General features: G+C 42.8%; 1 protein-coding gene and 1 long non-coding RNA gene across 3 annotated transcripts; one reads left to right on the forward strand and one right to left on the reverse strand.

Moving 5' to 3' along the window:
* Nucleotides 1-798: 798 nt before the first annotated feature.
* LOC134482689 (spermatogenesis-associated protein 31-like) lies at nucleotides 799-6,255 on the forward strand. 2 transcript variants are annotated; one of them, XM_087591667.1, is made up of 4 exons: nucleotides 799-1,007; nucleotides 2,197-2,248; nucleotides 2,785-2,845; nucleotides 3,097-6,255. In XM_087591667.1, exons 1-4 carry the CDS (start codon nucleotides 825-827, stop codon nucleotides 3,533-3,535), a joined length of 735 nt encoding a protein of 244 aa, XP_087447793.1. In that variant the 5' UTR covers nucleotides 799-824; the 3' UTR covers nucleotides 3,536-6,255. The 2 variants fall into 2 exon arrangements, 1 of the variants encoding a protein (XP_087447793.1); XR_015641123.1 differs by lacking the exon at nucleotides 2,197-2,248 and having other exon boundaries at nucleotides 807-1,007.
* Nucleotides 5,845-23,894, reverse strand: LOC148000016 (uncharacterized). Its single transcript, XR_015641128.1, has 9 exons — nucleotides 23,761-23,894; nucleotides 21,519-21,632; nucleotides 21,288-21,436; nucleotides 19,674-19,770; nucleotides 17,168-17,314; nucleotides 16,334-16,417; nucleotides 15,801-15,928; nucleotides 6,734-6,911; nucleotides 5,845-6,497 (listed from the first exon to the last, which is right to left on the reverse strand). It is a non-coding gene; the product is annotated as an uncharacterized LOC148000016 (long non-coding RNA).
* Nucleotides 23,895-25,205: the final 1,311 nt, after the last annotated feature.

Genomic DNA, 25,205 nt, shown 5'->3' on the forward strand with positions numbered 1-25,205 from the left:
TCTGGGACTGACCATGAAGAATGCTTAGCTTCAGCACACACATAAAAGAGTATTTGGGTAAACCAAACACAGGTAAAAGGTTGTTTTTCTATACTAAACCCATGAAAGGACACGTGATGTTTAGAAGGAACATTAATATGACCCTAGAGACAATGGGATCTCTGACTTTGGTCTGCCTTACATTGCATTGCTGATTTCCTCCTGTGGATCCTTCTGAGAAGACTCACCAAAGAACCTGGAGGATTCTTGCTCTGTCATTTGACTTGGACCCCATTTGTGATACCCCCAGATTCTTCTGAATAGAACTAACCCTGTTGACTCATGTGTGGCACCTGTGAGTAAAGGGGACTGAAGCTGCTAACACATGTTTGTTGTTTACTAGGGAACTGGACTGAGTACAAGGAAGATTGAAATGTCCCAAAAACACTATTTCCAATCAGCTCCCTGTCCCCCATATCCTAATAACATTCCTCTTTCACTGGTGGGTGGAGGGTCAGAGGGGAGGGTGAAATCTTATAAAAGTAGGTTGAGCAAAATATATGCCTACACCGAGAAATACTGGTGCTCAGAAAGAAGGAACAAAATATGGACAGAGGTCTATTTGTGCCTGATACAGCAACAGGATTAGGAAGAAGGGAAAGGGAAAAGACACAGCAGGTAACCCTGGCATGAAGGCTGGGGAGGGGCAGTGGCACCCTCTCCCCTGACAGGGGCCCTTTGTGATATGGAGACCACAGCTGTGTGATGTGGCCTGAGCCCCCTTGAAAAGTCACATGCATTACAGCACAGGTCAGTGGCCTGTGAGCTGCACTGTGATTCAGAAGATGGAAAGATTTCTCAATCTGATGAATAGCATTATTTACTCATGGGTGAGCCCCAGCACTATAGACACAGCAATGGACATGAGCATTGCCATTCTGTGTGGAGCTGGGCTCTTTTTCCTACTGACTCCCTTCCTGAAAAACCTCCCTGTGTCACCATGTGAAAGTGAAAAGGACATCACAGAGGTGAGGAGAACCTTTTTTCACATGGAATAGAAAGGCAGTCTGGTCACAACTGCTCCTCTAAGTTTTCATAGACATGGAGGTGTAGTGACAATTCTGGTATTAAAAAACATAAATATAAGAATTTATTTTTAAAATTCTGGTGGGCTTTAAGGGGCTCCTTCAGATTGTCCACAGTAACAGTATTGTCACATGATCAAGGAGGAGCATGAATTTGTCAACAGCAGATAGTTTCATTGTTCTTGTGACTTTTGGAATTCTGGGAAATTTTTGGAGTGTATATAAAAGCTAGATCCTTGTGAGGCTTGGGGGTACTCGTTTGTTGGGCATTGCTATACCTTTCTGGTGGTTGTGGTTTGCTTACTAGTTGTGCAAACAGAAGAAAGAAGAAGGTTTCCTGGATATCCTGACAGTAAAGATCAAACCTTCACCAAGAACATCATCCCCCATAATCAGCAGAAAATAGTCTAAGAATAATGTCTCCCCCTTACCCCTCGTTCCTTCTCATTTATCTAGTGTTAGGGGGTAGAATGGGTGGGAGAAAAAAGCTAGAGAAGGATGGAAGTAAGAAGAATCAACAAATTAGCTAAAATCTAGCAACAGACAGGTAAAGGGAAATCTCCAGAAATACTCTGAATGGGATAGGCGGAAGGACATACTTGAGTGTTGCTCTGAGGTTTCTGCCTGAAGCTTTCACACCATTGGTAAGAGGATGCAGTAGGTCACTAAGTAGGACTCTTGCTACTTGGGCAGACTGCATTTCTGAGTTGCTGAGGAAGCAGAACAAGCTCAGCGCAAGGAAATCTGTCCTCTAGTCAGGTGCTTGGTTTCAATTGTGTTGAGCTGATGTGAAGCAGGTGATAAGACCATGGCCACAGATCAGGGCTTGAGTCTCCTCTCCTCTGAGGAAGCAGATATCACCTGACAGACCAGAGCCAGCTGCATAGTCTGAGGAACCCTGACTGAGGACATCTGTGGTAACTGTGGCATAGGAAGCCCCTTTTCCTGTCTTTGCAACAGGCTAATAAGGAGATGGATTTATGTACAGTGTTGAAGAGGCAAGTAGGGATGAGAGAGATCTCCCTGGGAAATTAAAATTTCATGTACAAAAGGACTGAAGACAGCAGGCAGCTTGTTAATGGGAGTGAGGAAGAAAGGACCCCAGTTAATTTGTGTGGTTTATAAATGACAGGATGTGAAGATGAGGCAGAGACAAACCAGGAAGAAAATCGCTACTCTAAAAGGTAGGCTACTGTTTCTCAGGGTTGAGATATTAAATCTACCTGCCCCTGAGTGACCAGGGTCATGATGAGAGACATGCTCCCAAAGACATGACGTGCAGCACAGAAGAGTGGCTGCAGGGAAGGAACATAGATTCAGAAAACACCCAGGTTTTGTGATAGAAAGGAGCTGTGGTTGGCCTGGGATGGGTGCTGCACATGGGAATGTTGTTCAAGGCACTGGAGTGATTCTGTGCCCCTTATGGGGGAATCACATATCCGCCTGAAAGCAGGGAGCTTCAGTTCTCTAAGTTGCAATTCTCTTTCAGATAACTGAACCTGTGACCCTTACCTTATTGTAAGAGGAATGACAGGAGTGGAGGGGGGAAGGAAATTTTTAATGGATAGATACACTCCATCCATTCCCCTTGTGCACACTCAGTGTTCTGTCCTTGCACTATGGGAGTTGAGCATTCCATTCTTAGCATGGGGAGTCAAGAGAGAGACGCCTCAGTCCTGGGTGTTCTCATTCCTCATATTTTTTACATGACCATCTCCAGGTTGCAGAGATGCTGCAAAGAATGTGGAAGAGACCAGGACTCCATCACAACCTATGAAAATGTAAGAAATATTTGTCCTGTGGAATTTTTCACGCCAAAATGTGAGAGGAAGTTCTGGGCATCCTCATAGTGAAGATGCTATTGCAGGTTGGGATGGGAAGACAGGCCTCTTGGATATCACACTAAGAGACGGGGCTTATGGAGGCGATGAGGCCCTATATGGCTATTTGTGCCATAGATACACAGAGTTGTGGACCTCTTGTACTTCTGATGGGGGCTGATGCTTTTGCGTCCTATCTTTTGCACTTCTAGTGAGCAACTTCTCCAGGACTCCACACCACATCCCTGGTTGAACCGTCTTCAGAAAATGGAACACCTTCTGATATTTCAGCCATTGTCTCATCTCAATTGCTTGGAGTATCTTATACACAAGGAATTTAGTCACATTTTCTGGGGCATATCCACTCTTTTCTCTGAGTCAGTTTTGGCTGCTCCCAACATCCTCAGAAACCCTTCCTTAGCACAACACAAAACCCTCAGGTTTCATGATGCCTGTCGCCCTGCTGCCCAAGTTCCTTCCAGGGAGCAAGGACTTCCAGAGTGTTCCCAAGAACAGCCATTGCCTGCACAACTTGTGACACCAAGCTGTGACAAAGCCCCAGCTAATGCAAATCATCCCATGCTCTACACCAATCAAAACACCTCCTTATTTCAAGAGACAGGCCTTTGGAAAAATACGTCCTACCACTGACAAAGGTATACCTGTATCACTATTAATGGAAAACCATGCTTGTCAACATGGACAGTATTGGAAACACACCAAAGGTGATTCAAGAACATCAGGCAGTCTTTACGAAACCCACTCAAAACTTGACCCTAAACAATGAGTCTGTCAGGTCAGGCTCCGTCCCTTGGGAGCATTGGCAGATGGCCCATAAGAATGAGGGGCCACAGAATGAAGGAAAGGAAACTAATGTGGGACAAGAACAAGGAACCCCCATCACATTCCTCTCATCCTGAAAGTTGACCCAGCTACAGGGAAATTTTGTAGCAAAAACTGATAATTATTGCAAGAGCAGGGCTCAACTCTCCCAACCTGCCCAGCACTCCATCCTCAACCACAAAAGTTACATGTGGAACAAAATGAAGGGGACTGTGCCCATGGAGGTACCCTTACAGGAGGTCACAGAAAAGAATGAAAAATATACCACCATCAAGAAGGGCACTGGTTTAGGGGGCAAACACCTGCCTTGCCCTTCCATCAGCAACCTTGAGAAGGGGCTGAAATTTAGGAATACCACACTAAGGACAGAAAAGCAGCTTTTTTGTAAAGGCTGCTAACGATCATACCTGCCTCGATTCAAAAAATGAAAGGAAGCCACAGTCAAATTGTATAGAACTTCCAGTCAAACCCAGAAGGAAACCATATCTGCATTTCCTTGAGGCAAGCGATCTCGCCACACCTGGAGTTCCAGCCTCAAACCTTCCCCAGGTTGTGTTTCCCTCCTCAACCATCTGTGATTTCAAGGAGGAGTACTATTCCAAGGCTGCCATGATCCTGGAACATTTGCATCACCAGGACCCAAGAGGGACAAGTGTAGAAAGTGCCTCAACTGCCAGGCTAGAGAGTCCTCTGTGGAAGCACTCAGCTGCAGAGGTGCAGGAGAACCAAAGAGGCCCTTAACCTGATGCAAGTCATTGGCCCTCAAAAGTCTGACCAGATCCATTTCAGACATATCTGAATATTCAGCAACTTGATTTTTACCTCCAGGCAAAAACCCAGCAGAGCACAACTGTGGAATGAAGTGAAACATGCAGTCTCCAAATAAATACCAATACAAAAATTGACAAGCATCCACCAAGGAAGATTTCAGTATGAGGACTCAGCTCATCCCTGCTGTCCTGTAATAGTGCTTGGTCAGGATGAAACTGTCCCACCCTCAGCAGCCAAACCAAGCAACATAATGGAGGTGAAAGAAGAGCCATCTGCATGGACAGTGAGTCTGGGACCCAGTGAGAGTCACAATGGCCAAGCTATCGGTATCAGTGCCAGGGACATTGGATCTTTACACCCCAACAAACATCCTGGTCATCTGCAAACACCTACCCTACAGCCCTCAGAGGACTCGGTCCAAAATCCACAATCACACAGTAAGATAGACCTGAAATCAAAGGAGCAGGCACAGCATTGGCCTGTGAGACACGATCCAGATGTCCCTAGTACAGTACACCCTGCCAAGGTCAGCTTGCTTTCAAAACCCTGGATGCATAGCTTCCAGAATACATGCCAAAACCCCGTAAATACCCTGGGTTTAGGTGATGTCTCCAGGAGGAGACATGAGAGGGTAGAAACTGGAGAGATATGTGTCCCAGAGGAAAAACTCGAAGTGAAAGATTTCAAGGGGTCCCATCCCCATGAAGGGAAGCAGATTACTATAAGATCTAGAGCCATAAGCCAGGGAGAAAGGCTTCGAGGAGCAAGTCCTTCCATCCCAAGCTCCACCCAGATCAGGGATAGAACCAAGACTTGGATACCAGGGAAAGGGGAAGTTACTTCGAAGAGCTCTTGGAATATAATCACAAGGAATGCTTCAAAATATGGAGGTTCCAGCACAAAATACTTAGGGCAAGGTGATGCCTTAGAGAATGTTCTCCCCACAACAGGTACGGAGCAAGTACAGGAGATGGTAACAAGAAACAAGGTCCTCTACAATATAGTAGCTGAAATATAATCACTTGTGAATGCTCTGGCCCAGATCCTAGAAAACACTGAAGAGTACCGATCATCCCACTCTTCTATGACTCTGCATGAAACAATCCATAACAGAACAGTAAACAGATTGAGCTGTGGCCATGTCAGCCCTGAGATCAATAAATATCCCTTCACATATACGGATATTGAAGTCCAACTACAGTCAGGGATCGAACCCCAGAGAGCCTGTGATCAAGATCTGAACCAAGGTGAGACAGATATCGGGTTTGACCAGCTCCCTGTCCCCAAGGGAAGTGACTTTCCTTCTGAGTACAGGGGAATTGGAGAAAAGCAGGAGTCAGGTCTTGCTCACCAGAGATTCTGTGACCCAAATAAAATCACAACAAATGTTGGAATGGTCTGCTGGCCACATAGCAGCTTCATGGGGCACAACCATTCCTTCGGATATAGAGAAATCAGAAACAAACACCAGCCAGAAATTGTCCATAAACCCCTTTTCCCACATCAAACTACGAAGAAAGGAACGGGCTGTTGCCGTTCTCTGAGTCCCATAGAGAAATTTCCAATCAAGCACGGGGGAAATGACTGCTTAAAGACTTCAGTTGCTGCCCAGCAAGCCTCTCACACCAGGTAGACCTCATCAGGACAGGGCAAGGAGGAGGAGGCTCTGGCCATCATTTTTCAAGAATATGTCCCATCTGCCCATCCATTGTGTCCCCCATGCTTCCTGGTAATAAACTTGGTTTTGTCCCTGCAAAGAAAGGGTTTTCTTTTCGGAGCTCTTCCTCCTGCACTCATGGCTCCTTCCCAGATAGGAGCTGCTTCCTTGTAAACACTCCTGCCTTTCACCACAGTGGATTCTGTCGTATAGTGACGGAGCAGCATTTTTCTGCCTCAGTGCAGTTCATGGAGAAGACAGGGCAGGTGGGAAGGCACAGTCACTTTGAGGTGTCTTTGTCACACAATACATCATTCTACAGCCAGTTATAATTTTCTGTCACTGTAAAGATAACAAAACACTACATTTTTTAGGATGAGCCAACCATGTAAAGACCCCACCCAGGTCTATGTCCCAATGTGTTCCCTTCATTTTCTCACCTTGATGATTGTGTCACTGTACACACAATGTGCACATACAGTAACCACAAACATTTCCTCCTTCCTACAAAGGTAAAAGCTCTCCCTACATTCCCAGGACAGACATAGAGAATACCTATCCCAGGAGACCTTACTCACATTGATGTAGGCTGAGCCCATATCAGTACTTATAACAGCCTGTTCAATAGGTCAGTAACTGTCCACAGTCTGCCTTCCTCTGTGACTAGAGCCAGAGCCATAGTAGAACGTGCAGTCTGTACCATAGGTGGTTACTGATGGCCATGTCACAGAGGCCTGCCCAGCAAAACAGGAAAACCTGCAGAGAAACCAGAGACATCCCAGTCAGTCCCCTCAGTGCCCTCCCTGGAGACCTAGAATCATCCTGCCCAGGCCATCACCTTGCTGACATGTGGACATTCATGTCATATGGTGCTACACCAGTGCCAACCTGGTGTAGATAATGTCTGTCACTTGTAGATTGTTTCCTGGTAGAATTCCTGGTATAAGAATTTGGAAACCTGCATTTGTAGTTTATGGTACTTCTGGATCTGTCAAGACCCAAGATCCCATCTGCATCTATTTTCTACAATAGTTCATTCTCCCCTCTCCTTCCATAATGGTCTTTTTGATTCTGCAACGCTCCTGCAAGCCCGGAATGAAACGATCCATTTTCATCCCCCACTGTTTCACCAGATCTCATCTCTCCTTCTTTTGTACTTTCTTCAGCTATTGGTTTTTAGTGTACAATAAAGAATATACACAACACCCAGACCCTCAGACAGGTGCTGTAACACACCTAGGGTCACAGGTGAGGAGGACACAACATCTGTTACAACACTGGGAATGACTGGCTCTCCTGGGAACCAGGGATGCAGGATCCTTTGCCCAGCCATCTGTTGGAGGTCCCTTATGGTCTGAACTGGTGCCCTGAGCAGTCATTGGACACTGGTCCCATACCCATTCCCACAACACCCAAAGGAAGCCCATCACCCAGGTTCTCGAACATGCTCAGGATCTCAGGAACACAGGATCACAGAGGAAGCTCAACAACCAGGAGATTGACACAGGCAGGAGCCCTGCAGAACTGACACACTCAAGGTCACAGTTGAGGAAACGACTTCCTTCCCAAAACACAGCATAACTGGTACCCACACAGAAAGCAGGAAAACAAAAACCCCACCCACACAGAGGCCCAGGTTTGTCCCAGATTTTATCTATGCTCCAAGGAATCTCAGGCTTCTCAATTCCCTCCAATCCACTTGTTCAACATGCAGACAAATTTTGAATCACAGGAGCTGTGACAAAACAGAAACTCAGGAGCTTGGTCACTAGGAGTTCAGTATCTCAGAGGCAACTTGACCTCCAGAAGCTTTGCAAACGTAGGATCCCAGGATCAGAAAGACACCTGGACTCTGAGAGTTCTGACACAACCAAGATCACAAGAATTACACGCTCCAGTCAGAGACAGGTCAGGCAGGCACTAGAGGAAAGCAGATGGCAAATGGCAAGCAGAAGAACATAAGCCGTAGAAACCAAGGCTACTTATCATCAGAAACAAGTTATCCCCCTACAGTAAGTTCTGGACTTGCCATCACACCTATAAAGCAAGATTCGAAGGTAAAATCATATCCCAAGATAATGATGGCGTCCTTTGAGGAGACCATAACTCCCCTGAAGAAATACAGGAAAATACAACCAAACAGGTAAAGGAATTGAACAAAAACAGCCTAGATTTAAAAACCGAAACAGAAACAATAAAGAAATATCAAAAGACAAGAGCCCTCAAGATAGAACACCTAGGAAAGAGATCAGGAATCATAGATGCAAGCATCGCCAATAGAATACAAGAGATACAAGGGAAAATCTCAGGAGCAGAAGATACCATAGAAAACATAGACACAACAATCAAAGAACATGCAAAGTGAAAAAAGGTCCTAACCCAAACCATCCAGGAAATCAGGGACACAGTGAGAAGACCAACCTTAAGGATACTAGGTATAGAAGAGAGTGAAGATTCCCAACTTAAATATCTTCAACTAATTATAGGCGGAAACTTCCTCAAACTAAAACAAAGCAACAACAACAAAAAATGAGATGCCCATGAACACCCAAGAAGCCCATAGAACTCGATAGATTAGAACAGAAAAAAAAAATTCCTTCCGACACATAATAGTGAAAACATCAAATGCAGAAAACAAAGAAAGAACATTAAAAGCAATAAGGGAAAAAGGTCAAGTAACATATTAAGGCAGACCTATCAAAATTACACCAGACTTTTCAACAAAGACCATGAAAGCATGTCCCAGACGACACACCCACAAGTGGCCCATACCACTCAGTGAAACTGGAAGTACAATGTAGCCAAGACGTGGCAAGAAGAACAATTTTATAAAAAATAATATTAAAGGTCTTATTTTTCCCCATGCTAGCCTTCACACTTGGTCTAACTTTTTTATTTGCAGGGATTCGGGGCATGGCCCCAGAATCCCCTTTTGCCCTTTATGGCCTAGTTCTTGCCGTGCAGGAAACACTGAGGGATGCCAGGAGTGATCCCCTGGCCAAAGCCACCGCCCTGCTCAAAAGTGGCGATGCATGCCACTTCCTATGGAGGTTTCCACGATTGCAAAAAACAGAGGTGTCCAAGTGCTCCTAAGTGTCCTCTTTGCTGTCGCAGGACATGGTTCTCGTTTGTTCTGTCTGGCAAGCTTTAAGCTTCCCCCTGGTCCCTGGATGTTTGTGAACTAAATGAAAAGCCACATCAGTAGAAATGCAATGCAGGGGCTCTGGGTTCCTTAAAAATGGGGCTTACCAGGTCCAAATATGTTCCGTGCAGAATTCTATCAGACCTTTAAGAGCTCATATCGATATTATCCAAACTTTTCCACAAAATTGAAGCTGATGGAGTGCTACCAAATTCCTTCTATGAAGCCACAATTACTCTTATACCTAATCCACACAAGGAAGGACACAAAAAAGAAAGAGAACTTCACACCAATTTCCCGTATGAATATCGACACAAAAATACTCAATAAAATTCTGCAAACCGAATCCAAGAGCCCATCAAAACAATCATCCACCATGATCAAGTAGGCTTCATCCCAGGCATGCAGGGAAGGTTTAATATACGGAAAACCATCAATGTAATCCACTCTATAAACAACCTGAAACATCAAACCCACATGATCAATTTCATTAGATGCTGAGAAAACATTTGACAAAATTCAACACCCCTTCATGATAAAAGTCCTGGAAAGAATAGGAATTCAAGGCCCATACCTAAGCATAGGAAAAGCCATATACAGCAAACCAGTAGCTAATATTAAACTAAATGGAGAGAAACTTGAAGCAATTCCACTAAAATCAGGGACTACACAAGGCTGTGCATTCACTCCCTACATATTCGATATAGTTCTCAAAGTTCTAGCCAAAGCAATCAGAAAACAAAAAGGCAATCAAAGGGATAGAGATTGGAAAGGAAGAAGTGAAAATATCACTGTTTGCAGATGATATGATAGTATATTTAAGTGATCCCTAAAGTTCCAACAGAGAACTACTAAACCTGAGGAACACTATCAGCAAACTGGCTGGGTATAAAATTAACTCCAATAAATCAGTAGCCTTCCTCTACACAAGAGAGAAAAACAAGCCAAGAAAGAAATTAGGGGAACGACACACTTCATAATAGTCCCAAATAGTATAAAAATACATTGTTGTGAATCTAACCAAGCAAGTGAAAGATCTGTACTATAAGAACTTCGAGCCTCTGAAGAAAGAAATTGAAGAAGATCTCAGAAGATGGAAAGATCATCCACGCTCATGGATTGGCAGGATTAATATAGTAAAAATGGTCATTTTACAAAAAGCGATCTACAGATTCAATGCAATCTCCATGAAAATACCAATCCAATTTTCAGAGAAAGAGACAGAACAATTTGCAAATTCCTCTGGAATAACAAAAAAACCAGGATAGACCAAACTACCCTCAACAATAAAAGGACTTCAAGGGGAATCACTATCCCTGAACTCAAGCAGTATTACAGAGCCATCCAATGGAAACCATCCAATGGAAAGAAGATAGCATTTTCAGGAAATGGTGCTGGTTCAACTGGAGGTCAGCACGTAGAAGAATGCAGATCGATCCATTCTTAGCACCCTGTACAAAGCTAAAGTACAAGTGAATCAAGGAACTCCACATCAAACCAGATACACTCAAACTAATAGAAGAAAAAGTGGGGAAGAGTCTCGAACACATGGGCACTGGAGAAAATGTCCTGAACAAAATACCAATGGCTTAGGCTCTAAGATCAAGAATAAAGAAATGGGATCTCATAAAACTGTCAAACTTCTGTAAGGCAAAGGACACTGCTGTTAGGACAAAATGGCAACCAACAGATTGGGAAAAGATCTTTACCAATACTACAACTGATAGAGGGCTCATATCCAAAATACACAAAGAACTCACGAACTTAGATGGCAGGAAAACAAATAGCCCTAATAAAAAATAGGGTTCAGAGCTAAACAAAGAATTCACAGCTGAGGAATGCTGAATGACAGAGAAGCACCTAAAGAAATGTTCAACATCTTTAGTCATAAGGGAAATGCAAATCAAAACAAACCTGAGATTCCACCTCACACCATTCATGATTGCTAAGATCAAAAACTCATGTGACAGCCAATGCTGGCGAGGACATGGAGAAAGAAGAAAACTCCTCCATTGTTGGTGGGATTGCAGACGGGTACAAACATTCTGGGAATCAGACTGGAGGTTCCTCAGAAAATTGGACATTGAACCACCCGAGGATTCAGCTATACCTCTCTTGGGCATATACCTAAAAGATGCCCCAAAATACAACAAAGACACATGTTCCACTATGATCATTAGCAGCCTTAGTTATAATAGCCAGAAGCTGGAAAGAAACCAGATGCCCTTCAACAGAGGAATGGATACAGAAATGTGGTGCATTTACACAATGGAATACTACTCAGCTATCAAAAACAATGGCTTTATGAAATTCATAGGCAAATGGAGGGAACTGGAAACTATCCTCCTGAGTGAGGTAACCCAATTACAGAAAAACAAACATGGTATGCACTCATTAATAATTGGATATTAGTCCAAAAGCTCGAATGTTCCTAGAGGCACAGAACACATGAAACTCAAGAAGGATTACCAAAATTGGAATGATTCACTCTTTCTTTAAAAGGGGAACATGAATACCCTTCAGAGGGAATAGGGAGGGAAAGTTTAGAACAGAGGCAGAAGGAACACCCATTCAGAGCCTGCCCCACATGTGGCTCATACATATACAGCCACGAAACTAGATCAGATGGATGAAGCAAAGAAGTGCAGGCTGACAGGAACTGGATGTAGATGTCTCCTGAGAGACACACCCAGAATACAGCAAATACATAGGCGAATGCCAGCAGCAAACCACTGAACTGAGATCGGGACCCCTGTTGAAGGAATCAGAGAAAGGACTGGAAGAGCTCGAAGGGGCTTGAGACCCCATTTGTACAACAATGCCAAGCAACCAGAGCTTCCAGGGACTAAGCCACTACCCAAAGACTATACATGGACTGACCCTGGACTCTGACCTCATAGGTAGCAATGAATATCCTAGTAAGAGCACCAGTGGAAGGGGAAGCCCTTGGTTCTGCCAAGACTGAACCCCTAATGAACCTGATTGTTGGACAGAGGGCAGTAATGGGGGGAGGATGGGCAGGGGAACACCCATTGAGAAGGGGAGGGGGGTTAGGGGGATGTTGGCCCGGATACCCGGAAAGGGAATAACAATCAAAATGTAAATAAGAAATACCCAAGTTAATAAAGATGGAAAAAAATAAAATACAATAAAAATCAACTGTTAATATAGAGATATGTGATAGAATCCACTTCCCATATCACAGATACTTAAAGTTAAGCATATCTTAAACCATAATGTAGTAAATATGGTTCCCACACTTCTCTATGCACATGCACAATCTCACCTATCCATCAGATGCACATACCCTTATTTCCTACATATAAATTACTCCCTAGTTATAATGTATTGCGTCATAGAAAATATTCATCAAAATTTCCATGACCCTTTAGTAAATATACTGTTACTTCAACATTCCACTCACAAAAATCATGTTCTTTACAGAAGGCAAACCAGGGCAGAAGGTATAGGAATCATGCAGTCTCCATATGCACAAGTCTCTAGAACTTTCAAGAATTCAAGAATAATTAAAGCCCAACACAAGTAAATTCATAGTGCATAATGAAAGTAATGCTAAGAAGAAAGTCCATAGCACTAAATGCCTTCACAAAGGGTTTGGAGAGATTTCCTCCTAGCAATGTCAAAGCAGGCCTGAAAGCTCTACAACAAACAGAAGCAAAATGAAACAAGCACTCAATAAAAAATGATCAAACTCAATCCTTAAGTCAACAAACGAGATAGAAAGAGAAGCACATCAAGACCCAATGTAACCAAGGGCTGTTTATTTCAGAAAATCAAGAAGACAGACAGAACCTTAGCAAAATAGAGACAGAAAGAGAACACTCAAATCAAGGAAATCAGAAATTACAAGAAAGCTAGAGCAAAGGACACTGAAGAACTACAAAGTGTCATGAGGTCTTACTTCAAAACCCTGAATGCCACAAAATTAAAAAATCTGCAGGTTATGGACAGTTTTCTATAGACACCATTTACCAAAGGTAAATCAATATCAGGTAAACAATTCAAACAGTCCTATAAACCCCTGAAGAAATTGAAAGTCACCGAAAGTCTCTCAAACAAAACAAACTCAGGGCAGATGATTTTCATACACAATTCCACCAGACTTTAAAAAGAAGACTTATACCAAGACTCCTTAAACTACTTCACAAAATAGAAAGAGAAGAAACACTGCCAAACTTCTATGAGGCCACAGTCATAATGATACCTAATCCATAAGAAGACACAACAAAGAGAATTTCAGATGAATTACCTTTATGAACGTTGATGTAGAAACAATCAGAAAACACATGCAACCTCGATCTAACTACGTATCTTAGATAGCATCCACCATGATCAAGTAGACTTGATCCCAGGGATGGAAAGATGACTCATTAAATGGAATTCCACCATGGGAATCCACCGTCTAAAACACTGAAAGGAAAAACACCCCACAGGATCATTTGAGGCTGACGAATCCTTTGACAAAATCCAGCAACACTTCATGTTAAAAAGTCATGGAGACATCAAGGATACAAAGTGCATACTTAAATATAATGAAGGCAATACATAGCAAGGCAATGGCAAACATCAAATTAAATGGAGGGGAACGTAAGCAATTCCACTAATATCGGAGACAAGGTTGCCCAGTCTCCCTATCTACTCAACATATTACTTGAAGTTCTAGCTAGAGCAATAAGACAATTAAATGAGATGAAGGAGATACAAAATGCAAAGGAAGAAGCCAAAGTACCCTTATTTGCAGATGATATGATAGTACACATCAGTGACCACAAAATTCTACCCAAGAACTCCTGCAGCAGAGTGCATGTAACGAACACATCAACAAAGTGGGTGGACAAAATTAACTCAGAAAATCAGTAGTCATAACTTTAATTTTTTCAAAGCTTAACTTTAATTATGATCATAAATGCTTTAATCACCATTTAGCCCACTACAACAGAGGTAGTGAAAAGAAATGATACAGGGGAAGTGGACCTGTGTAGAAATGGTTCTTGGGAGCAAATCCAATCTACCTTCTCAGGAAATCAGCAGTTCACAGGTCAGCAGTGGAAACTGGACTGACTCTCAAAAACACTTTACGGATACATGAGGAGACCAGTTTGGTATTGTCAGGATAGCAGCAGTGGTAACAGACCTTAGAGGTATAACTAGGCCTCACTTGAAATAACATGAGGCAGCAGGAGGTATTCGGACCAGCAGGGATGCCAGGAGCAGCTGTGTCTCTCTGGACTGAGTGAACATCAGTGAAGACACAAGGCCAAGAAGAGGTTAGCTGTGCGAGCAATGCAATCTCTTCTCACAGCTGTTGAATCCTATTTATACACCCTCCAAACATCACATGACCTCCCCGGGTTTTAGCTCACCATGTGTCTTGCCTCAGGATGTGAGCCTGCCTCAGCTGACATCACTCTGCCCTTTGGATTGAGATCTCAAAAATATCATGAAACAAAGTACACAGCAGAAAATTTATTGTGAGTTTCTCTCTAGGACATCCTGACAAATGAACCTCAAGTATGGAAGGTGGATCAATACATGTGAGTTGTTAGCAAAGAGTCATTCATCATGTGCCCTCGCACAAGCTTGCTTAGGTAAAACATCTTTTCCACCTCATCTACTTCAGGGAAATGTTCCTTCACGTCTTCGCGCCAGCAAATCACCATTCAACGCAAATGACTTTACAAAGAATGCTTAAGCTTCCTCATCATGTCCCCCTTTCTGTTCAAGAACTGTCCTTTCCTCTGACATTAACTATTTACTCACAATAGATACAACTGAAAAACCACCACATTTTCAATAAAGGCCTATTACAATAGTCAAAAATAGGCTGACAGAACAAGTTTAAATTTCAAAGAATATAGAATGACTTAATAAAAAACATATTTCTTTCAATATAGAACACAAAAATCAAACATGTTAAATTTCACTTAATATACAAAAATTCAAACAAAACCATCTACAACCCTAGATGATAACAACCATAACACATGCAGCGACTAAAACTACCCAGCCAACTTAAGGGATTGTGACGAGTCTTCTGTATTGGGCCAAAGAATTCCTGCTTGAACCCCAAGAGGAAAAAATTGTTAGTCTGAAAAAAACTAGGTCTAGCATTTATTGCCTAGTCTCTGGGTTTATGTAATCTCTGTATTGTATGTTGTTAGAACCCCACAACCCACAAAGAAATGATTAGTCTGAATAAAAGCTGCTAGTAACAGTTTTTGCCATGACTCTGTTTATCCAGTTTCTGTACTTTCCTTCCATCTATGCATTGTCCAGTCTCTGCGTTTATCTGTGTGTGATCGATCACTCGGGCTAACCTTTTGAATTTGCATTAATATTTTTTTTTTGTAAAATCAGACACTGAGTCCGTGGATCCCTTGGCCTTTTTGCTTTGTGAAGAACTGCCTGTCTTTGGTGATAGGAGGATATATCCATATTCCAGTCATGGAACATTTGCATGTTTCATTCTAATGTCAACTCACCCTTACAGAATACTGGTTGAACTTGTTTGTTCTGGCTTGAACTGCCCTTCCTGATTCCTGTGTGGTGTCTGCTCCGTGCTCCAGACGGCAGCTGCATGCTCATGGTTGGTGTTCACTAGAGGAATGGACTGAGAACAAGAACTGGAATTGACCTAAAGAACTGTTTCTGAACAGGTCCACTTCCGCACTTCCCCATATCCCAATACCCTTGCTTTTCCACTACCTCTTGTGTGTTGTAAGCCAGAGGGGAGGTTGAATGGGATTAAAGTACATTGTGAAAAATAAGTGCGCAGACAGAGAAGTTCTGGGGCTCAGAAAGAAGGAACAAAACATGGACAGAATGCATTTCTGACCGATCTGGCAACAGCATTTGGAAGTAGCATACAGGAAAAGGATACAGGAGGGGCTGGCTGGGCTGCAGACTGGAAAAGGGCTGTGACAACCTCTCTACTGCCAGGATCCCTTGGTGATGAGGAGGCCGGCTCATTGTTATATGCCCTCAGCTCTTCTGACACATGTCAAACTGAGCTTACCTGAGAGCTGCACTGCAATTCAGAAGATTGAGAACTCTCTCCTTCTGACGAATATTGTTAGAGATTCGTGAATGAGCACAGGCTCTGTGGACACAGCAATAAGCACTGGGATGTGTGTGAACAGGGGAGTCTTTTCCTACTAATCCTATTCTTCAAGGATTACCCACCATCACCAAGAGCTGGGAACAAAGGGATCATCCCAAAGGTTTGCAAATACATGGTTCACACACTTGGAGCAAAGACCTGTTGTTCACAAACTTTACTCTCACGTTATCTAGAAAGACAGGTGTACTGACAAATTTTCGCATTTTTCTTCTTTTAAAACCACAAACATATGAGTATTTTTATTTTAATCCCAGGTGGGGAATATGGCACTATTTCATATTTTCCATATCAGCTGACTATGATTTGCCTCATGCTCTGGCAGGTGCGTGGTATTGGGAGCAGCAGATAGTTTCCATGTTTCTGTGACTCTTAGAATTCTGAGGTCTGACAAAATTGATCCTATCCCACAGCTCTCTTCACCCAAATACTGTGGAAGAGAGAACTGAACACCCAGAAGTACGGACCATCCTCAGACTGCAGGACAGACCACCCTTCGGCACACCTTTGCCCAAGAGGAAACTGCAGGATGCCTCTGGACACAGGGATTATAGGAGCAGTCAGCGGCAGGTACCTGTGGTCCCAGTCAGTGCCCTGATCTGAACTGAACAGTCAAACAGCTCCCTGCACCCAAATCCCTTCAGGGGCGTGTGGACCCTCAGAAGTCTGGACACTCTGGAGAAATCAGAGAAGACTACCCCTGCCCACATTCCCGACCAAAGAGGGAATCACCTAGTGCCAGCTGTGCCCTCTGCACACAGGGACCTAGGAGCAGTCACGGGCAGGACCCTTCTGATTCCTATGTATGCTGAGAGCAGAAAGACAATCACTAGCACCACCTACATGCCTGAGGGCAGAGCACTCTGTTCCCAGAAATGGCTGAAAGAAAACAGGAAAACAGGTATACATTAGTGCTGACACACAGCCTACAGTAGGGTCAAGCCACTCTCAGAAATATCAAGACAAGCTAACACCAGAGCCAACTGATGGTGAGAAGCAAGCTCAGGAACCCAAGCAACAGAAACCAAGATTACTTGGCACCATCAGAGCCCAGTTCTCCCACCAAAGCAAATACTGGATATTCAAACACATAAGAAAAGCAAGATTTAGACTTAAAATCACATTGTATCTTGATGATGGAGGACATTAAGAAGGATATAAATAACTCCCGTGAAGAAATATGGGGCAACACAAGGAAACAAGTAGAAGCCCTTAGAGGAAATTCGAAAATCCCTTAAAGAATTTCAGGAAAATGAAAACAAATAGGTGAAGGAATTGAACAAAACAATCCAGGAGATAAAAATGGAAATAGGAACAATAAAGAAAGCACAAAGGGAGACAACCCTGGTGATAGAAAACCTAGGGAAGAGATCAGGAGTCACAGAATACAGGAGATAGAAGAGAGAATCTCAGGAGCCAAAGATACCATAGAAAACATTGACACAACTGTCAAAGATAATATAAAACAGAAAAAACCTCATAGCCCAAAACACCCAGAAAATCCAGGACACAATGTGAAGATCAAACCTAAGGATAATAGGTATAGAAGGGAGTGAAGACTCCCAACTTAAAGGGCCAGTAAATATCTTCAACAAGATTATAGAAGGAAACTTCCCTAACCGAAAGAAAGAGATGCCCATAAAGTACAAGAAGCCTACAGAACTCCAAATAGATAGGACCAGAAAAGAAATAAATCCTGTCACGTAATAGTCAAAACACCAAATGCACAAAACAAAGAAAGAATATTAAAAGCAGTAAGGGAAAAAGGTCAAGTAACATATAAAGGTAGACTTTAGGAATTATACCAGACTTCTCACCAAAGACTATGAAAACCAGAAGATCCTGGACAGATGTCAGAGACCCTAAGAGAATACAAATGCCGGTCTAGGCTACTATATCCAGCAAAACTCTCAATTAACATACAGAAACCAAGATATTCCACGACAAAACCAAATTCACAAAATATCTCTCTACAAATCCATCCCTACAAAGGATAATAGATTGAAAAGACCAACACAAGGATGGAAACTACATCCTAGAAAACGCAAGACAGTAATCTCCTGTCAAAAATACCTAAAGAAGACAGACAGACAGACCCATATCTAAATACGAAAATAACAGAAAGCAACAATCACTTGTCCTTAATATCTCTCAACATCAATGGACTCGATTCCCCAATAAAAATAAATAGACTAATAGACTGGATACCTAAAAAGGACCCAGCATATTCCTGCATGCAGGAAACACCCCTAGAGACAATGGCAGGCACTATCTCAGAATAAAAGGCAAGAAAACAACTTTCAAAGCAAATGGTCTGAAGAAGCAAGCTGGAGTAGCCATTCTAAAATTGAATAAACTCGACTTTCAACTAAACATCATCAAAGAAGATAAGGTAGGACCCTTCATATTCATCAAAGGTAAAATCACCACGATGAGCTCTCAATCCTAAACATCTATGCACCAAATACAAGGGCACCTACATACATAAAAGAAACCTTACTAAAGCTCAAACCAAACATTGTACCTTACCCAATGAGAGCAGGAGAGTTCAACACCCCAATCTCATCAATGGACAGATTGTGGAAACAGAAACTAAACAGAGACATAGAGAAACTAACAGAAGTTATGAACCAAATGGATTGAACAGCTACTCATAGTCCATTCCATCCTGAACCAGAAAGATAGACCTTCTTCGCAGCACCTCATGGTACCTTGTCCAAAACGGATAGTACAATCAGTCACACAACAGTCCTCAACAGAAAGATAGAAATATTCCTATGGGAGACATAAGAATAGAATCTGAGGAAATTTTTAAAAAAATCATCAGATCCTACTAAAAGAGCCTATAATCAATAAAACTTGAAAATCTGGAGGAAATGCACAATTTTCTAGAAAAATACCAGGTACCAAAGTTAAAGCAGGAACAGATAAACCATCTAAACAACCCTTTAACTCCTAAAGAAATAGAAGCAGTTATTAAAATTCTCGAAATCAGAAACAGCCCAGAAACAGATAGGGATAGTGCAGAATTCTATCAGACCTTCATAGAGGACCTCATACCAATACTGTCCAAACTATTCCACAAAATAGAAACAGACAGAGCACTACAAAACTCCTTCTATGAAGCCACAATTACTCTTATACCTAAAACACACAAAGACCTAATAAAGAAAGAGAACTTCAGACCAATTTCACTTATGAATATCAACAAAAAATACTCAATAAAATTCTTGCAAACCTCATCCAAGATCACATCTAGAAGGAGTGCACAAGTGTGCGGGAAAAGGCTCAAGTTGTCTCTTCTCCACCCTGCAGCAGGTTCACGCATTGTGTTTCTGAAAGAGAAGAACCCAGACTAGACACAGTGTAAGATCAAACACCCAGAATTTAGGGAGTGAGCAAGGAAAACTGATTCACACTTAAAACACAAGTGGACCTAGCACAATAGACTCACATCTCTCCTGTCTCTGTAACCTATGCCTCCCTCAGAGAGAGCACATGAATGACAGAGGTGTCCTTTTCTTAAAAGCCCATTTTACCATGAATTAAGTCTAAATATTTATATATATATATATATAATTATGGCATATAATATATATTATTAAAATATGAACAGGGGTCTAAATATAGCCATAGATAAAAACTTTATTGGAGGAAAGGGGAACCAAAAAGTACCTGAAGGGTCTTGAGACTTCTGTCACCTTCTTTGTATCCTGTTTGGACTTGAGCTGACCTGCCTGGAGTCTAACACCGCACTGCCGATCTATCTTGACCCCAGTGGACTGAAACCCTTAGCTCACATCTGTTTGTGGGCCCTAAGGAGGCCCAACTATTACCGTTTAGGTGCTTTTTGGGAGACCTGTTTATGGCTCCTCCCGGGAATTTGCCTCTGGTCTCACACAAGAATAGTGAATCATAGATAACCAAAGCCTGGAGTGTACAGGCTGGCTAATGACCTCTACACATGATCTGTGCACCACAAGCATTGAGGCTCCAAGACTCAGGGAAAAGAAGGAAATGGACCTAAAAATATCCCTGCACCATCACACTTCCCCAGTACATCTGTCTCATCACAGAGGAGAGAGCATTGGGGCAGGGAGCTGTGAGCCACCCCTGTTAACACTGACTGAACTGTACGTAGCTTCCCAGCAGTACTTCGATATACAGTCTACATGAAACAGCTTTGACCCTCACACAGTTGCATGTGTGCCCTGTGCCCAAGGTCTGGCAACAAGTCAGTGTCCACTGTGGTGTCTAAGCCACACTCTGTAGTGTTCTTTGTCACACTGTGAGGCAGGCACCTGTGGAGTCTGCTAAAAGATGATGTCCTCTCCTCTGTGTGTCATTTAAAATATTAAGGTATGTGCGGCATTAACACGCATTGAGCATGCCCTGGAGTACATAAACGGTTCTTAAGCTTAGATTAGTGAACTCCTGTACTAAGCACACTCACGGCATGACATTCAGCCTCCATGGAGCCTCCTCAGGGATCGCCCCAAACTTCTGCCGTTAGGTCCAGGATCCTGGAGAGAAGCTTACTGCTTTACCTATTGCAGTGGGCATGGCCTTCCAAAATGGATGCCAATGCTCTCCTCACTCCATCAAGTTTCTCCTTTCCTCCTCCTCATCTCTGCTTACTTTGGCTTTGACTCACTGCCATGACAGCCCTTGGTGCTTTAATTGCTCTTAGACTATCAGTGTAGTCCACAGGGCAGGCATCGGCCATACTGCTCTCTCCATTTGGTCTGCATCACTGACGTCACAGGCAGGACATACACAGGTGTGCCGACTTCAGGGCAGTGAAGCCCTTCAGGGAAAAGGAGTCATAGATGGACTTACTCCTCATATTCACCTTAGCAGTGTCCTGGTTAGGGAGCAGGAATATGGATGGCCCTTCCTCAAGTTGTTCTGTCCAGATGACAGGCGCAATGTATGTTCACCTCTCAAGGCTCAGCGGGAAACACTTTCACATCTTGTTCAGAAAGGTCATTGCACCATTTGCTGGGAGAGAGTGGATATGACTGTTCAGCCTAGTAAATGTGCAAAAGGAACCAAAGGGTCCCATTTCCCATGGGTAACTCACCTGCTGCTGGTGGTCACAGATCCAGGACATGTTGCAAATACAAAGTCAGGAGCTGGGATAGGGTGCCGTGCTTGACCAGTTTGACCATGACATCATGGCTGGTGCTACTGTGAGCTGACAGAGTGTAGAGCTAGTAGGTAAATTCCAGCCATGGAGGAAGCCTACACGCACTCATACCCAGAGTCTCATTGCTGTCTGATGGTGTACAGACACACATCCCCAGGAAGCTAGAACCTGGCTCCTTCCTGAACCTCTCAGTCCTTGTCAGGATACTCCCTGCTCCCATGGTTCAACAACCACAGAGATGAGCCTCTTCTCCTTCATCATTTGAGAGACACAGGACAGAGTCTCTGTCAACAAAATAATAAACAAACCCCAAAGCAATAGGTGACAAAACACACTGAAGGTGAGAGCTGAACCTAACCAAACAGACCTTTATGAACAATGAAAAAGAAAGCATGGTCCTTGGAAAGGAGAGAGGAAACTGAGGCAGCATTCCCAAACCTAACAAAATTAAAAGATACAGAGTAAAATGAGAGAAACAAATGAATGTTGTACACTAGTACATATGCTAGGCTCTAAGAACCATTAGAACAAGGGTGGAGATGGCTCAGTGGTTAAAAGCATTGACTATTCTTCCAGAGGTCCTCAGTTCAATTACCAGTAATTTATCTGGTGGCTCACAACCATGTGTAATGGGATCTAATGTCCTCTGCTGGTGTGTCTAAAGAGAACAACACTATACTAACTTACATAAAATAAATAAACAGATCCAACAAAACAACCATTAAAACAGACCTGAGAACCTATGAGTAAGAATAGGAAACCTATATTGCAATCAACGGAGAGGGAGAAATGTGCAAACTTCAATATGCATATAAAATGCCTGAATAGGTCAATAACAAGCAATGTATTTAAAAGATTAATAACCAGAAAATCAACAATAAAGTCCAAGGTCAGATGTATTCAAAATGAATTCTACTAGATTTTTAAAGAACACCAATGTTCCTAAAATAATTCATATAATGAAAATAAAGGGAAATTTTCCAATATGTTCCAAAAATCCAACGTTACCCTGTACCCAAAACCAGTGCTGCTTACCACCAGACATGATGATCCAAGACTCATCCCTCAAGCACACACGGTAGAAGGAAAGAACTGGCCCCACATTTGTCTTTTGACTTTCACGGTGTGCAAATGCACACATACACTTAAAACTACAATAAACCTCTAAAGGCATAGCCTACCATTTACACGGGGAAAATAAAACTAGATTTCAGAAAAACTACAATAAACTAAATACTATGCCAGTGTTTTCATATAAAAGATGTGACAAACCTTAATGAGAGTACATGTTACTCCACACTAGTTCAGACACATTTAAAACTCACATTCATGACCAAGATCAGTTTACTAAGGAATAAAAGGTGAGATTGAAATACACAGATCCATACATTAAAAACACGCGAAGCATATATGAGACAGAAAAAAGTGCCTAGCTTTAAGAATGACATTTTGCAACCACATAAGAAAAACAATGCCAACCGACCAGAGCTTCCAAGGACTAAACCACTACACAAAGTCTATACATAGACTGACCCAGGACACCAACAGCATATGGAGCAGAGAATAGACTTGTGGGGCAACAATGGAAGGTGAAGCCATTGGTCCTGCCCACGTTGGACCCCCAGTGCAGAAGGGGGCTGCTAACGGGGGTGGATGGGGGGACACTCGTATGGGGGAGGGGGAGGAGATGGTGGTTTATGGACAGGAAACCAGGAAAGGGAATAACCTTTGAAATGTAAGTAAAGAAGAAATATATCTAAAAAATGACATTTTGTCATTTTCTAGAAAATAGGTGGAACTAAGGATAATGTTACACAAGATAAGAGAAGTTGCTGAAGACCAATGTGGTGTTTTCTCCCCTAAGCAGAATGTGCACATTTGCAGGATCCTGGACATAAAAAGGGGACATTAAAGAGAGCAGGGCTCTGCTTCCCTGGCGAGGCCAAACGGACATGTCCTGGGCAGGGCTTGGGTGTCTCAGTCACCACTGACTGTACAGTGAGGGCAGCACAGAGTCCTAGGAGAGTCATAGACTCCTGCAGCCTTAACACCTCAGTTAGCCAGGCGCTGGGAAGAGAGGGTCATGCCTACAACCCAACCAAAGTGGATCTGACAAGCAGAGAAGTCAGGGTGAGGGAACCACTTCATTAGCAAGACTAGGAAGAGCAGGCTGTACCTGGGTGTTTGAGGAGTAGACAAGAGCCGCTGTCCTGTAATCATGGTGTCACACACTGCCTCAGCATACTGTCTCTGCCTCTGGAGTCCCAGAGTGAAACCTTAACCTCAATGATAGCAGGCCAGTTACCAACTGTCTCAGCCACCCTGCACCAACTGTAACTATGACTTAATTGGTCACATTTCCACAACTTGGCCAATCAGACTGGCTAGCCAACCAGGACTCTCCTGAATGGTCATATTGAAATCACATGACTCCTGCTCTCTAGTGAGAAGACTCACATTCAGACCATAGGGTGGGCAATAGTATTACAGCAGGGGTAAGGAAAGTCATTAGCCTGCTTTGAGCTTCCTTTCCAGAGATGTGACAGCTAGGGTGCACCTCCCCCAATCCCACCTCCTACTTCAGCAGGACAAGTCAGGATTGCACTTCCTTTCCCAGGTCCTGAAATACTGATTTGTTTCCTAAGGTCAGATTTTGGGTTTGCTCCCAGCTGTGTGTCCTCCCTAGTACGAGGGGCTTCAGTTAGATATTCAGTCCATGATTGTTCAGTTTTCACTAGGGATTACCTTTGGGTTCAGAGGGCAACAAGACTGAAGGAATTCCTGTCTTCAGGAAGCACACAGTCTAAAATAATGAGTGAGTCTCTTTCAAGCAGTGTCTACGTCTGGAGTGTGTACAGCCTTTACCTCAGAGAGGGGCTCTTCCTTAATGCCTGTGCTTCCCTGTGTGCTAACACCATTAGTTAGTGAACTCCAAAGTGAACTCCATCATAAAATAGTCGAGGCTTCTCATACTTGATTTTCCTCTCAAAATATCTTAAAATTAAATGGCTTTTCCTCTGCCTTTTCCCATCATTCTTTGCAATGCTTTTGTGATGGATAATTTTATTCCAGATTTTTTTTTCCGCTGTAGCAATTTCCCCAAGTGTTTTCAGGATTTCTCAATTAGTTTTGGAAAATAGTTTCAATCACTTGCTAACTAGTCCTCATGGTCCTGTGCACCATTTATGTTTCTTCTAAACTTTCAAATTTGGTTTTATCTAGTTTAATGATTTCATATATTTTTGACACTTCATACAGGACAACTGCATCTACTTCAGTCATGGCCCTCGGGTTCTCCCATCCTCTACCCATCGCATTGTTTCTTTATTTTTGCATTTGTGTGTTTACATAATAACAACAGTGTTTGACTTTCTAACTCTGGTACACACGGAGGAGCGATGGTGGCACCCCATCTTGTTTGGGGAAACCTTCAAACTCTTATGTGTCACACAAAGGAAGATTTCCCAGGCATCAGGATTGTTTTAATCATGGCGCTTGGCATAATCAGTATCAACCAAATTGGCAAAACTCTTTTTAGATTATATATACACTTGGACATACAAATTGTGTGTGTGCATGTCTGTCTGTCTGTCAATCTGTCTGTCTTGCTCTCTCCCTGTC

The sequence above is a fragment of the Rattus norvegicus genome, chromosome 17 (assembly GCF_021556685.1).
Source record: "Rattus norvegicus strain SHRSP/BbbUtx chromosome 17, alternate assembly SHRSP_T2T, whole genome shotgun sequence".
Taxonomy (NCBI): Eukaryota; Metazoa; Chordata; class Mammalia; order Rodentia; family Muridae; genus Rattus; species Rattus norvegicus.